This window comes from Microplitis demolitor, chromosome 7 (genome assembly GCF_026212275.2).
Source record: "Microplitis demolitor isolate Queensland-Clemson2020A chromosome 7, iyMicDemo2.1a, whole genome shotgun sequence".
NCBI classification, from domain to species: Eukaryota; Metazoa; Arthropoda; class Insecta; order Hymenoptera; family Braconidae; genus Microplitis; species Microplitis demolitor.
Window position 1 is genome coordinate 19,830,193 of NC_068551.1, and position 16,148 is coordinate 19,846,340.

The 16,148-nt window shown below is 29.4% G+C and overlaps 1 protein-coding gene across 1 annotated transcript; it reads right to left on the reverse strand.

Annotated features, from left to right (window-relative positions):
- Positions 1-12,670: 12,670 nt before the first annotated feature.
- Positions 12,671-15,493, reverse strand: LOC128668236 (uncharacterized). The gene is made up of 2 exons (XM_053740708.1): positions 15,005-15,493; positions 12,671-14,591 (listed from the first exon to the last, which is right to left on the reverse strand). The coding sequence occupies exons 1-2, from the start codon at positions 15,201-15,203 to the stop codon at positions 12,811-12,813; spliced, it is 1,980 nt and encodes a 659-aa protein (XP_053596683.1). The 5' UTR covers positions 15,204-15,493; the 3' UTR covers positions 12,671-12,810.
- Positions 15,494-16,148: the final 655 nt, after the last annotated feature.

Consider the following 16,148-nt stretch of genomic DNA (forward strand, 5'->3'; position numbering starts at 1 on the left):
ATGGATAGCTCGTGAAAACGAGCAACGGTATATATAAATGATGTAAATATATAATATATGATATATATATATATATATAGATGATCTTCTGAAGATTCAAATTATCAGCTAAATCTGCGCTGTATGGATATGTATTAGTGAAAATAGATATTTTGTCGAGTGAATGGCTGGGACTGAAATAAAATTAATAAGTTAGTGAATGACGTGTCGAGATAAAAATAGCCTTTTATATATTTTTTAGCCAAAGAAACTCGGTTCTTTGAAATGTGAATGTGTCATTTAAAGTGCACTTGGAAGTTTAATTATTGTTTAAACTAAATGTCAGAGCCCACAATATTTATATCATTTATAAAAAAAAAAACGTGGGCTTTCAAAATTTTGACGTGGAAAAATTGGTCTATTATGCCGGAGCTTTCACTTTTAATAAAACTGACCCAAATGTTGAGAGGTTTATATTTATATAGATCCAGGTCTGGGTTCGCGATCAAGTTTTGCAAACAATCTAATCTACTTTGTCGAGTCCTGGATACTCGAATACTAAAGTTTATATTCGTTAGTGAAGTCTATTTATAGTCGGGGCCCCAAATTTAGAGGAACTTTCCGTCTGATATTTCTATGATAGTTTACTCTGACTTGTACAGAATATTTAGGGAAGGAGTAGGATGGGAAGTTTTAGAAAACTTTTTTATTCATCTCGGCCTACTCTTTTTTTTTTTTTTTTTACTTATGTTTCAAAAAAATGAAATATATTTCCAATAGGAGTGAAAAATTTTTTTAAAAATAAAAATTATTAAAATTTTCTGGTGCTTTTTGTGTTTGATTTAAAAAATATTTTTAGTATTTTATTAATTATTGGATTTTTGAAATTTTTTTGAGTTGACAAAAAAATATTTCTGGTTATAAATAACGGATTTAAATAAAAAAAATATTTTTTTTTTTTCATTTATTAAATTTTTCCGTTTCAAATTATTAACACGTACTGCCAGCGCGTGGTATCGTGAGTTAGCAGAATAAATAAATGAAAACAAAATAAATATGCAATTGGCAAAAAAAAAACGTGACCAATAATTGATGACAGAAATCTATCTATTGAATTTGAAATTCCTGAGAGTTGTAAATAAATTTTCCAATCGTTTGTGAAGTATTCAATTTGTATATTTACATATGAGAGAGATGTCTGTTGGAAAAAAAAGTTATTTCGTGACGTGATTTTTTTAAAAATAAATAGCGGTGAAAAAATTTTTCATTCGGATTATATGCCCAGTTGATATTTATGATGTAGTATTTTTTTGATTAATCATTTGCGTTATACATTTCGTAAAAATGGAGTAGAAAAATTGTTATTGCAACTGAGCGCGAATGAACTTAATCCGTCAATATTTGAACACGCGGCAGATAAAATTGTATTTTTAATAAACGATAATTTGTGAGCGCACTTAATGTGACATGTAAGATAAAAATATTATTAATTTAATAAATGAAAGTATAGTTTGTAAAGTTAATGAATTAATTGAAGTAAATTAAAAGTACTGTTTAATTAATTTAAAGTTTAGTTAAATAATACTCAGCACAAAGTAAAAACTTTTCGAGTCCAGTAAATAAAACGTTTTAAATGTAATCTATAAAAAGTTTTATTTAGTTTAATTTTAATCAATAAAAAAAATAATTTGAACATAAAAATTGAATGGATGGTTAATTAATAGAATAATTAATTTTTAAATCATTACGAGAAGAAAAATTAATTTGAAAATTACAAAAGTTAAATAAGAGAATGAAATAAAATTAAATTAGAAATTTTTTTTTTAATTGAAAAATAACAAGATAAGATTAAAGTATAAGTTAAATAATATAAGAATTAAAAATAAAGCAAATAACTTGGAGGTAACATAAATGACAAGAGTAGCAATTCGCACATCCCAACTACATTTCCTACGTCCTTACCACGAGATAATTAGAGCGCGTACCGTACGCTAGTTCAACAACCATCATCTGCTCTTCTGTCTCACCCACATCAGCTATACTTTTACGTTGGAAATTTGCCGACAGATATAATATCGATCCACATTCACACTTACATCCACAGCACTCACACAGCTCGTACGTACACAGACAATTTATAATAGTATTTTTTTCTGTTAATATTACCAATTGTTGAATTATTTTATCAACTAAATCGCTAAAATATCTATAAGACATTTTTATATTTTTTATCAGTTATCGACACTCATATTTCCTAAGTGCGTCAGCTGCGATGTTCCTGTTTTTCGTTTTTTTATGTAAGAAATTTTCGGAGTGAACGCAGATTAAATCGGGAGTGATTGCGAAGCGGATGAGTGTTTATTTATTTGATTCCCTCGGAGTGAAATTCACTCCGAAGGGGAGTTTATTTTAATATTAAAACTAATCGCAGTAAACGTGGATTGAAATAAAGTCTAGATCCCTCCGAAATTACTCTGCTGAAAAGACAAACTCTCTATTTACTTCTAATGCAAAGGGATTTTTTTAAAAACTCTAGAACTCCGATACTTTGAATTCACTCCCGATTTTTTACAGTTGATAACGTTTAAAAAAAAGGAACATTAAAAGTTTGTGTTGAAAGTTAGATTGTATCAATATAGAGTCATAAAATCGTGTAATGTTCAAAATTAGTGATTTACCCTATGGCTGAACGAACTATAAAGGGTAAAAAAATCTAACTCCCCTTTGCTCTTGAATAAAAAATCACCCATAAATCACAAGTTTTTTTTTTATCATTTCTACTGCCTACTGTGATTGTTATAAAAAATTATTTCTATTCAAGTGAAAAATTTAAATAATTAATAAAAATAACTGAAGCACATTAACGTAAAAGGAGAAATATTAATATATATATAAAAATATTTCAAATAAAATCAAGGCTACAAAAAATGATTTTTAATAACGAAGAAAAATAACGTGAATATAAAATTCTTGAGAGCCCGTGTAACTTTAAATAATTTTCTTTATGAAAAAAAATTCCTATAATAAAAAATCATTATTGCATTTACCCGAGCATTATTATTAATACCTCATTTTATTTTTTTAAAATTTATAACTGGTAGTTCTTTATTAACTTTGTTAATTACTTTTCAATATAAATTAATCGCTCCTTTAATTACTTAAATTAAGCGCTCACTTTCTTTAACGAAAATAATAAATTTAATCATCAGAAAAATAATTATTTTTTTATGACTATTATATATTTTTATTTTTTCAGCTAAGTATTTAAAAAAATAGATCACTCAAATAGTACGAGGTGATAAGGGATAAGAGTGTGACGAGGGGAACTTTTGACGGTATTGATTTTCCATTCCGAGCACCTCGTACACCATACTAATACTATCTGCAACTCAAACGTGTGGCCTTCTCATAAAAGAGGATAGAAAGTACCTATATATAAATATAAATACATATATATATACATCCACCCATCCATCCATGTGTTGTCATCGTCAACGTATCGTAACTTAACTCTCTTCGGCAATTTCCTTTGTGAGCCTCAAACCTCTCAGGGTCAAAGTATATAAGTAACTCAACAAAGAATCGTGTGACCAAATTGCTGTAAATATTTTTAAAAATATTACTTACGTCACACGTGACCCAAGTTAGACAATTAAAATCTTTATGTAAAAAAAAGCTAAATAATCTTCGGGTGATTTCAGTAATTACTAAAGAAATATTAAATTTTCTATTAAGTACAGCCGCTTATTATTTAATGCAGCCATTTAATTAGCGCGATATTAATATAGAATTTTCATTAGCTAATTAAATAATTTGATAATATATTTTGGTCATAAATTTAATTATAAAAAAGTTATTAAAGTAACTGTTACGTATTAGTGTAGGATATAATGAGCTTATATATCACTAATTTGATGTTCGATAGAATCGTCAGCAAACATTTCATCGGAGACCCATAAATTCACTGAGCGAATAATGGATATGAACTCATCGTCCTACGGATCAATAGCATATTATCACATACATTCACATATATATGTGTAGATTATTACACATATAGACATCTGTCAAAGCATCCTCCTGAGTGTGGGTTCATTTTAACTGGACACGAGAAACATGTGCACGCGGTGTTACTATCTCAGTCTATACTTTCATTCGAAATTTTCAATATCCTACAAGAGCTTGAATTTATCGATCTCCGTTATATCGTGTTCTATTTTATTATATATTGATATTATATGCTTATTACTTAACAACGAATTTGTTATGCTTTTGAATTTCACAATCGAAATTACTTGAAATTTAATTCGATACACTTTGAAAAAAAACAATACTTTTATTATAAACTAATTATCGGTTGGGTGTTTCTTTTTAACATTGATTGATTTATTGAGAGAAAATTTATACTTTTCGTAGGTAATTTAAAATTTTTGAATATTGATAGAGTAATTTTTCATTAAAAATAATTTTTTTTTCTATTACCTACTGCAATTACTATCAATCTTTTTTTTTTAATTTTTGTCCATCTCTTCAGACTTATATTCATATATTTTAATGTTAAAAGCAATACTTTTTTTTTATTCGTCTCATATTTTATTTCCGTATTCTAAAAATAAACCAATCAGGTTTATACTTTTAAAACGATTGGATGTCTAATGTAAATCGATATCTCGTACGAGTCGTTCGCAAAAAATAAATTTAAGGAAAAACTTTTTTTCCCTTACGTCACGCTATTTCTCAATAGATAAATGTCACCTTAAGATGAAAAAAGTTTGAGAATAAAATAATGGCGGTGAAAATAAAAAAAAAAAAAAAAAAAAATGTCATTTTTGATATACTTTTCCATCAGCTTCTTTCAAGACGCGAGTATCGATTTTGATGAAATTTAAATTTGCTTTGTATATTGTAAAAGAAATATATATATGTAAAGGACCGCGAAAAAATAATTCAAAAATATTTGGGTGAAGTCATGCTACTCAAAACTATTTTCGCGTTTTATAAAATATTAGAATTTAAATTACAAGACCCGACAATTTTTTTTGAAAGTGACATTAAATTACCGATTATTTACAAACAAATAATTGTTTTAATTATAAAATTAAATAATTAAATATGGCATTAATCATAAAAATATTATGCAAGCAAATATTCTTAAAAATTAAATATATTTGATAGAGGTTAAAAACAAATTTTAATGTTTTTAAGATAAATGGATGTGTAATTTTAAAGAGACTAAAAAAGTATAAATAAATGATATTATCAGAGCTCAGCGTATCACTCGACACGCATTTATGCGCCATATGATCAAAAATAGAATCGTCGCAATCTACTTGCACGATCTTTTACCTTGGGTCCATATAAATACATTGTACGTTAAATCTTAAATATACAGACATATATATACACGTATATATTAATTAAATTGTGTCATTTTGTAGGAATATTACTCGTTTCATGATTACTATAAAAAATCTCAGTCAAAATATTTTTTTTTAAATATTTAAAAGATTGTTCTCAAACATGGATATGTTATATAGTTTTATTTATGAAAAATTTTTAACTTTATTTGAAAATTTTTTAACGTTTCATTAGATTTCTTTCGTAACCTGTATAATTCTTTACGAAAATTTATTAAATTTTTTTGAGTGATGTGAAAACTTGAATAATAATGAATGATTTTATCAAAACTTGTAAAAAATATAGTTTCGGCCTCTGAACTCAAATAAAAAACTATCAGATGTAGACTTGACTTAATGGATTTTTTCGCTGAAAGTTTTATGTCCTTCAGTTCTGTAGATTGATAACAAGAAAAAAATTGTGATAACTATTTATTTTTTTATTTTAACCATTGAGCCTTTAGAATTTAAGTTGAGGGTAAGGATATCACTTTTCTTGTACACTAAAAGATTTTCGGCGGGAAATATAAAAAAAAGAGCAAAATAGCACAATATAATTATATATTCATATATATTCATGTTGATAAAATGTTTTTTGTCTGAAATCGAAACTATTGTCTCTGAATGTCATCCTCATGTTTAGAATTCATTCACAATCTAAATTCAAATTATGAAAAAAATAAAAACATATATCAAAGAATAAATCTTTATTCGCTGTCAATATAAAACGATAAAACGCTGGAAAAGTGATGTATAAAATGTCACTGAAAAAAGAAGAATCGTTGGATAAAAAATTATAAATATAATCTCGTTATCTCTCATAAATCTTTTATTTATATTTATACTTTTAACATGGAAAAAATCCCAGGCTATATATATTGTGTTATTTTTTTTTTTTTATAATCTACCTTAACCAATTGACCTGTTCTTTTTATTTTTCTCGCGAGTATGAAGCACATCGGCCGGAGTGCATCAAGGAATTTCTTTTTATAGCCCGCGCTATTAGAACCTCGTGAAAGACTTGAATCGACTCTGCAGAAATAATCGATTGGTGCGAGATAAAAATACTTTTTTTTTTAAAACAAAAAAAATTATATAAAAATATTGCAGACTACTATCCTGTTATCCAACATACTGCGGAGCAATATTTTATAAAAATGAAAAATAAATAACAGAGCATATATTACTCTATTATTTTTACATGAAAATTTAATGGAGACATAAATTGAAACTTAAGAGCTTGTCTTTTAAATAAAATCGATTATTTATAAATACTTTATTGTTATAAAATTTATGAGTACGTAAATCATAATAATTCAATTTGATTCCATATAAATGTCTACTTAAAATATAATCCTCACTTATAATAATCTCGTCTCTCATCAAATTCTATTTATATGTATTTCACACTTGCTCGGACAGATTAACAAACTGGGTCTGTACACTTAATATTAATGACTAAATGTATTTTTTCCCAAGTTTAAAAAAAAAAAAAAAGTTACCAATTAGAAGTTAGAAAAAATTCGGGCAATAAAAATAATTTATCTGCGACGAGTGAGCCGACTTTAAAATAAGAGAATTTAATTTTAAGAAAAAATTTTTTGTTACTTAAAAAAGAAAAAAAGAAAAGAAATGGAGTAAGATATAAAAAAAACATGAAGAAAATGATTGTATTCAACAAATCTCACTGTTATATGTCCAACTAGTTCAGTCACGTGGAATAAGACTTTACGAGCTCAGAAGAGGGCTACGAGGACTTGAGAAGAAATTGGAGAGCTTTTTATACGTCTTTGACTCGCGGCAATCTCTTACCGAGTGCACAAGCAAATGCCCCAGTACGCTCTGTAATTTTCCTTTGCTTGTATTATATCGTAAACTAGATCTGTCTATACGTCCTAGTACCAGCGTGCACAGATCGAGCAACAGCCAGATGGAAAAATTCCGTCACTGATTAAATCTTCCCGAATTGACCTCTGCCTACTTTCTAATTACTGAAAAACTAAACTCGACTCTGTTTATTAATCTTCTCAATTAATATTTAATTCATACTCGGAAAGAAAAAAATCCGCTACGATACTGAACTGCCTAATTGCGCATTCTTGTTGGTATCAATAAGTCTAAGAGAAAATTATTTAAAAACAAAGTTATGTATTGATTGGCAAAGGGTCAGAAAATGAACTAATTATTTGAACGAGTCTATAATAAAATTAAAAATTGATTGATTGCGGTAATAAAATCAATAAAAATTATATTGACACCCGTTTAATATTAATGGAGTAAAGTAAAAATAAAAAAAAAATATACATATATAAATATATATGTCAACAGCAAAGGCAGAGGCAGCTCTCAGCTCTCAGAGTACTTGATAAATACATTTATCGCCTCAGTGGCTGTCATCTGCTGGGTGAGTGAGTCCAGTGACGTCATCCGGCGCTCCTTTAACGTCACCTTTGTGGAAAAACAAAACATGCCAGCTTCACAAGTAAAGTCTACTTTATGTATAACTGCTACCACTACCATCACCATTATTTAGTTACCAATACTACATACCAAGAGCCGACAGTAACGCGAGAGAGACACGACTACTGTTGCTGTGGACATTGTGTACAATATTTAATACTGAGTATACAAGTTGCTTGGGTAATGTGTGCGCAGTGTAATTCCACCACTAATACCATCACCAACACCAGCTATGCAACATAAACATGAAGAGTTCTATATATATGTATACATATATATATTTATATTGACAGCTGGAACAAGAAGACTACAGAGTACAGACACCAGTACAGCCGAGTCAACACAAACGAATACGCAACATTTAATCGATAATATTATTTCAATTGACTCTGACAAGTATCTTTTACGCGGGTGAGTTGCTCCCAATGGTTCTGTCAATGCTTAATATAACGAGGTACTCATGTCATGTCGAATGTCGTATGGTATCGTAATGTAGTGTAAAGAAAGGCAGAAATTCTACGACTCTAATGTAATGTGTGATTCGAGTAGTCAGTGTTGTATATATTATTATTATTATTGTTATCGTAACTGGTATTGCAGAAATGTAACACTGAAACACTTAACTTATCGCACTGAATACAGTGGAGTTGTCGATAGCACTTCCAATGTTGGCGTGGGAAAACTACAGTTCATGTCAAAGAGAATTTTCTTTGGATCTCCAGCTGAAAGCTCGAGAAAAGTCCACATCGACCCAATACTCAATACTCGGCGATTCAAATACAAACACTTTTATCAGTGGATTACCAATGGAGAAATGAATAAAGTATACATTTTAGAATTTTTCATATGAGATAGAATTTTTTTTTACCTTCAGCTATGGAAATTTAAAATTTTCTAAAAAAGAGTTGGTAATTTCGGTCCAATGACGGTTTATAATTTTTTGTCTATTATCTCGAAGTGAAATTCTTGTTTACATTCACCATCAACTATCAATCAATTTACCTATCGTTCAAATAAAAGAAAATCTTATATAAACTTTAAAAAAAATTGTAAGAATATTATCCAAGATTTAGCGGTTCAAAGGCTCATCGTATCGTCGTTTTCTATGCTCTGTTCTACTGCTTCCAGAGCTGAGCCCAGATGACCTTGCACTCATGAACGCTATCTAATGCACACAATATAATCTTCTCTCTTTCCCTCTCCTCCTCTCAGTCACTCCTCGTGGATAGCATGTGCAGCGAACCAGTTAGATCTCTCAGAAGCCGGATTTAGAACGCGGTACTTGGCCACACGAGTTTGAGGAAGTCTGTCAAATGTCGGCCAATAAAGATAAATGTTTTTGATGCGAGCAATAAAACCACTTTGCTGATGGATGTTGTAGTCTTAAGCTTAAAATGATAAACAGAGTTTCCATCTTTTGACTATCCAGCAATATTTGTTTATTAACTCTTTTTAAACTATCCTCCATATATATATAGTTATTGTCAGCCAATAAACAAAGCGCTAAAATAAACCAGCCTCGTTCAATGGATTTTGTAATAGACGAAGCCTTTGGATAAATTGATTTCTTTTGTAACCGGACCTTCGATATTTATTAAATTAAAAATGTACAATAAATCAAAACAAACAACGACCTATTGTATTGTTGTGTTGCAAACAATATCAACTAGAACGATGAGCTAAAATTTTTTATGCATCAAAGTCTAATTAACTTTTTTTATTAATTCTTGTTGATTTTTCTTATCAGAAAGTCTTTTAATAAATTCAATCAATACATTAAATACTCTTTTATCTTTAACTTTTTTCTCGACACAGTTAAATGTAATCGATAAACTTTTATAAACTTTATTTTACTGGTATTCTGGCTCGTAACGGGGAATCGTGAATCGAAAATTCAACTAAATGCTGCACCAAGTTTGTTACTAAGTAAAGAGAGCAAGTAAAATAAGTTCTATGGCATGTTTATGTTCGTTTATTTTCGTCCTTGACAGTCAAGATCACTGTGTAACACTCCAGGGTTACAAGGTGTAATCAAAAGTTTGAGGAAGTACGAGTAAGAAAAAAGAGGGAAAACAAAAATTAAAATAAAATTTAATAAACAGAATCTCGTTTTATCTGGATATTTGCTTGATGATTAAATTCGCATGACCGAGACACAAATCGGGGTTAAAAAATTATCTTCAATGATTGTTTAATTTATTTGTAATTTTAGTAACTTTATTCTTTAAATAGAATTGCTAATCAGAGCGGATTATTTAGTTGCCAACAAATGCCGTAAGTAAATAAATTTTTAAGTGAAATATCTCATTGTCAAATAAACATAGTTTAATATGTATTGATTTTTCAAGGAAGTAATTGCAGCAAAAGATAAATCCTTGAGAGTTTCATGGATTCTTTGATGTTTTAATTTCAAAGTTGGCTGAACACCTGAAGAATAAATTATTTAAACTCAATAAAATGAATACTAATAAAAAATAAAGATTTATATAATTGAATAATAAAAGTCGAATAAAATGATTTATAAACTAAAATCACTTGTTAACATTAAACGTTATGGCAGAAACTATAAATTTAAAACTGAAGGTCTTCGAGTGATGGATAGAGCAAAAGTTACGGCTAAGGTAACATCAATATTCTATCGACACAAACTTTCATTAGTCAAATTCTCTCGAGGATTAATACATATACCTATAACTATTGAGTAACATTACATTACCCTTAATATACGTTCACTCTTGACTGATAGTTATAAAACCAACAATATCAAATTGCTGGATGTGGGCTGGCATGAAAGCTGCCTTACACATATCGCGTACTCAGACCGCTGTACACTGTGTTTACATATAATATGTTATATCAATATTGTATGCTTTACATATAATTCCACATTTAGTATTATATATATATATACCGTACTTGACATCAGATACTGCACGTACGTATTACACTCGGTACGAGCATACCAGTAAACGCAATACGTAAGAGTAACATAAGTCTAATACGAATTATAACAGTCTTTGACGTGTTACGTGGAAATTAAACATGGCTTCGGATTTTTGAATCACGTATGCTAATAATAGAGCCATGTGCAGTGACCTTAAAAATTTTTTAAGTCAACGGAGTTTTTATTAAGACATTGGAGGCAGTTTAAGAAAAAGTATACAAGGAAATAAAGTGACGCGAGAAAAAAGTTTTGTAGAAATTAGTATACGGTGGAAAAACAATTTTTTTTATTAAAAATTCGTTTTCTACGGCCCACTACTTTTACTATTGTTAAATTATTAGCCCCATTTTTTTCCTCGGATAACGATTATGGGAAAAATGAGCCATAGAATTGATTACTTGGGATCATGAGATCGTTTCATATCTACAGAAAAATTAATCATTGTTATGAAAAAATTTTCAATGTCATTTTGCTACTGATTTACGAAAATGATGCCCTTACTTTATGAAAATTGATTTTATATAAATATATATGGAAGGTTGACATAAAAACCCACAAGTCAAAGGAGCTCACATGGGAATGGTTCCCATGCTGACTATATATCTATACAAATTGCTGTAATAGATATTTTAAAAGTCTCATAAAATATAGTATCCATCCTTATAAATTCATTTTCATGGATAGGAAGCGTGCGATAAATTATAAAATCGAAGGCGGCAGTATTTAAGCAGACATGTTCTTGATATTTAATAAAGGAAACTCCTTTGGAAATATCAAGGGAACATCAACATCTACTTTAAACTTGTTAGTCACATTAGTGAAACTTAGTTGCTGTCTGTAATGGGCGGGACGAGTCTGATGATGAGATTGCGTTCAATGTTATATAGAAAGCACTGCGAGGATCCTGAAGCTTGCTAACAAGAATTTATTTAAAAGCTTTTGATGAATCTTAAACTTTGTACGAGTTTTTAAGCCTCGTGAACAGCAAAATATAAAAAGCTCGTTGCGTTTAGTGTCCAGCAACTTTAGAATCTGCGACGGCAGATACTTTGAATATTCAAAGTAAACTTTGCAAAGTTTAATGCAGAACTAGTGTTACGGGTAATTAAAAAATGAGTTTATAATTTTAAAATAATTATTTAAAACGTAACTAATGGGATAATTGTAAGTCTACCTAGTCTAATAATAAGTAGCAATGAAATTAAGTGAACAGAGCTGAGCAGCAGTGGGGTAGGAACATAGGGGAGGCCGGGGCACGACGGCCCACCCGGGGCACAGCGGCCCACTCCAAAAATTTTGTCAAAAAATAAATTTAATTTTTTTTAGTTAAGTAGCGAAATCCGGGGCAAAATGGACCATCAAAAAACTTTTTCCATAAAACATTGTTGATAAAAATTTTTTTTTCAAAAATATATTGATAAAATTTTTTTTTTTTTTAATTTTATGATAAAAATGATTTGATAAGAATTTTTTTCAAAAAAATTAAAATTTGTCAAACCACAATCAAGTAATTTCTAATCTAAAATATAACAAAAACTTTTGGGATTAAAAATTATACAGCAACTTAAAAAATAAGAATATTTTGTATTAATCAACAAATTTTAAATTATTTTAAGAATAATTATAACAAATAACAATTTTTATAATTGATAAATTTTTAAACACTTAGCTTCCTAAAAATATTTAAACAATTAAATAAAAAAATTCAATTAATTATTTTGAGAATAGTTATAACAAATAACAATTTTTATAATTAATAAATCTTTAAATACTTAGCTTCCTAAAAATATTCAAACAATTAAATAAAAAAATTCAATTAATTATTTTGAGAATAGTTATAACAAATAACAATTTTTATAATTAATAAATCTTTAAATACTTGGCTTCCTAAAAATATTTAAACAATTAAATAAAAAAAATACAATTAATTATTTTAAGAGTAATTATAACAAAGAACAATTTTTATAATTGATAAATCTTTAAACACTTAGCTTTCTAAAAATATTTAAACAATTAAATAAAAAAATACAATTAATTATTTTCACAGTAATCACAGGTATATTCATCTGAAAAATCTTCCTCAATACTTGCACAGGAATCGTGAGACCACATTTTGCAGTTATTGCACTGAATCCATGATTCCTTTGATTCAGAATAGAGTCCATTACAATACAGGCAATGGCAATCACTGTCTTCTTTTTGAGAACTTTTTTTTTTTTTAATTTTTGGAGCTTTGTTTTTATTAGTGACTTTTTCTGCTATTATATTTTTTATTTTTTGATTATTTTTTTTTTCTTCCAACTCATCACGGTATTGTTTACTGGTTAAAATCCTCGTCACACCTCGACGTCGTTTTTTTGGCGGGGAGTCTCTTGATGGCAATGGCTTGATGTCGTAAGGTGTTACATAAAACTTCGATGTGTTTTGTCTCATCGTTGCTTTGGATGATGCAGCAGTTTTAGTGATATTTTCAGTAAGAGATTTTTCCATCTCTTCATCGGAGCTTTCGTCAATAATTTGTGGTCTAAAGTACCTAGATGGGGGCCTCAACGATGGTTTACCAGTGGAGGTGGAGGCAATTGGAATAATTACTGGCTCTTCAAGTTGTTGTTGCAGTTCAGGTTTTTCTGGCTCTTGCTGTCTAAGCTCTTGTTGCTCAAGTTGCTGCTGTTCAGGTTGTTGCTCGGGTTCAGGTCCTTCAATAAAATCTGTCTTGCACAAATCACTCAGACTTTGGGTCAGATTTTCTAGTGATTGTTCTTCAGGTGGTTTGTTGCTATTGGTAGTGTCGGCAGGAGCAAAATCTTTTGAGTCAAAAATATCTGGATTCATTGGGTAAATTCCAGTTTTTCGGAAACCATTTATTATAGTTTCAGGCTTTGCTGCTTTATTTAATGCATTACTGAACAGCATTGGCAGAACTTCAGGCGTGACGACTCTTCCTGGGTGCTCTGATAACCATTTTTTTACTTCTTGCTCATAATAAGAAGATATTGGTTTCATTACACTGACATCCAATGGTTGTAAACGGTGAGTGCAATGAGGTGGCAAGCAAAGAATTACAACGTGATGATCACGAGCGTAGTCAATCACATCTAAATTGTTAGTGTGTGTCGTATGCCCATCCAAAATCAGCAGCACTGGATCTTCAGAAGTTGGCTTAACCTGGTCAACAAACCATTGGAACCACTGCAAGAAGAGATCATGTTGCATCCAGCCACTGGAATGACAAAGCCCCCAACTTCCTGGGATTGTATTATTCAACAAGTTGGGTTTCATACGCTTACGAGGAAAAATGAACAATGGTGGTAAAAATTGTCCTGAAGCTGAAACACAAAGCTCCATTGTCACATTTTTACCTCGCTCAGCTGACGTTAAAATTCCAACTTGTTTTTTTCCTTTCTCAACAATGATTTTCCCGTGAGTTTTTGGGACACTACTACAGCCAGTTTCATCTACGTTAAAAATACGATGAGGAAGTAGATTGTATTTTTCCATAATCTGTTTTAGTAAGTTAAAAAAATTTTGAATGACAATCCGATTGAAACCAGCTGCCCGTGCTGCTGATGTGCTTTCAGGTTTGCGTAACGATAAGGTGGGGTTACGTTTCAAAAATCCTTGCAGCCAATCTTCTCCAGCTACTCCATTTACAAATGGATGTTTAATTTGATTTTTTTCAGCGAGCTGATAAGCGAGGATTCTCACCTCGAAGCTTGATAATCCAAATAATCGACTTTCTAAATCTTTTAAATAACTGACAAGTTCGGATTCTTGCACAGGACTAAAAACTGGAGTAAACTTTCTGGGTAGCCCTACAATAAAAATTTTAGTTTATAATTATTTTCTTCGATTAAATTACACAGTAAAAAATTTTACGTTATTATTGCGTCAAAAAATTAATCCATTAAAGTTAGCAGTCGCTTGACAATTTTTTAATTTTTTTTAATAAATTAATTTACTCCAAAAAATTATTCCTAAAAAATTGGATTTTTTATTTTTTTTATTTTCTAAATGTCAATTTTCTTTTCTCATTTTTTTTTTTTTTTGACAATTTATTTGTTAAAAAAATTCTTAAAATTATAAAATATGTGCTAAATTAATTCTCATCAAAGAATTTTGTGTTAAAAATTTTTATGTTAAATATTTAGCATAAAAATTTTTTGACGCATTGATGCAAAATTTTTTACTGTGTATTAATAAAATAATTGTTTTAGATTCTCAATACCTTTCGATGATACAAACTCTATATCATTGTTTAATTTATAAAAATTGGATCGGCGTCTCAGAGTGGTTTTTGGTACTCCAAACGCTTTTGAAGCAGCAAGATATCCCATCTCTCCTTGGTTAACTGCTTCGATAGCTTTTGCCATAGCCAATTCATTCCATGACATATGAGTATTTTTTGATTTATAATTGCGCACCATTTTTTATTTTAGAAAATATGAGAAGTAAAATTAAAATTGTAAAATTTACCGCCGAACTGTAGTGAACCTCCAACACAAATATAGTCATATGATGTACAACTCCATATTTATTTTCAACATTTACAACGCCACTTAGCGACTGTTTCAAAAACTTTACCGACCGTTGATGTCATCAACCAATCGTTTGGCGGTACTTTTAAATTTACATCGTACGGAATTAAAATTTTTTCTGAGTTTCAAATAGAAAATCTTTGTAATTTAATTTTTTTCTAAACAAAGAAAGTGAAAAGGGGTGGGGGAAGTTAAAAAATAATAACTATCATTTCAAAATGTTTTTTTTTTAAATTAGAATAAATGAATAATATTAAAAAAGAAAAAAATTTTTGGTAATATTTTTTTTTTTTAATTATTCTCCAGAAGTGGGCCGTTGTGCCCCAGAAAAAAAAAATTTTTTTTTTGTGGGTTTTGACCAAATTATCATATATTCCCTCAAGATAAGGCACAAGAAAATTTTTTAGATGATCAATAGTAGCTAGAAATAATAACTCGCTTAAGTGGGCCGCTATGCCCCGGTCTCCCCTATACCAGCGAGTGCAGTGCGACTGACAGATATTGGCCTCGTTCATCTCATTGTAGGAAGTGGCTTAATTGGAGAATTAGCTTATTAGAAAAAAGGAGATAGACTATTTTCTAAGAAAGACGTACAAATATATGTGCATATATACTTCACAAGTTGTAAAGTTAAGTGCAACAAAATAAAAAGAGAATCTTGTAAAAAGCAACAATAATCTGCTTTATTTATTTATATTTTCTCTTTACTTCTTTATCGTAACTTTTATTAGCTGCATATAAATTTTATATTTTTATGACAATGTCAAAGTGGGTCAAGAAGCAGTAGACTTGTAAATTTAAAGCTAAGTAGATTTAAACAACCAGCATCAGCAG

What these genes read in the sequence shown, in the direction of transcription:
- LOC128668236 (XM_053740708.1), bottom strand. Translation starts at nt 15,203, where the DNA reads ATGGTGCGCAATTATAAATCAAAAAATACTCATATGTCATGGAATGAA. An exon ending in AGAGTTTGTATCATCGAAAG is followed by an intron (nt 14,592 to 15,004) that starts GTATTGAGAATC and finishes TTTTTATTGTAG; the next exon opens with GGCTACCCAGAAAGTTTACT.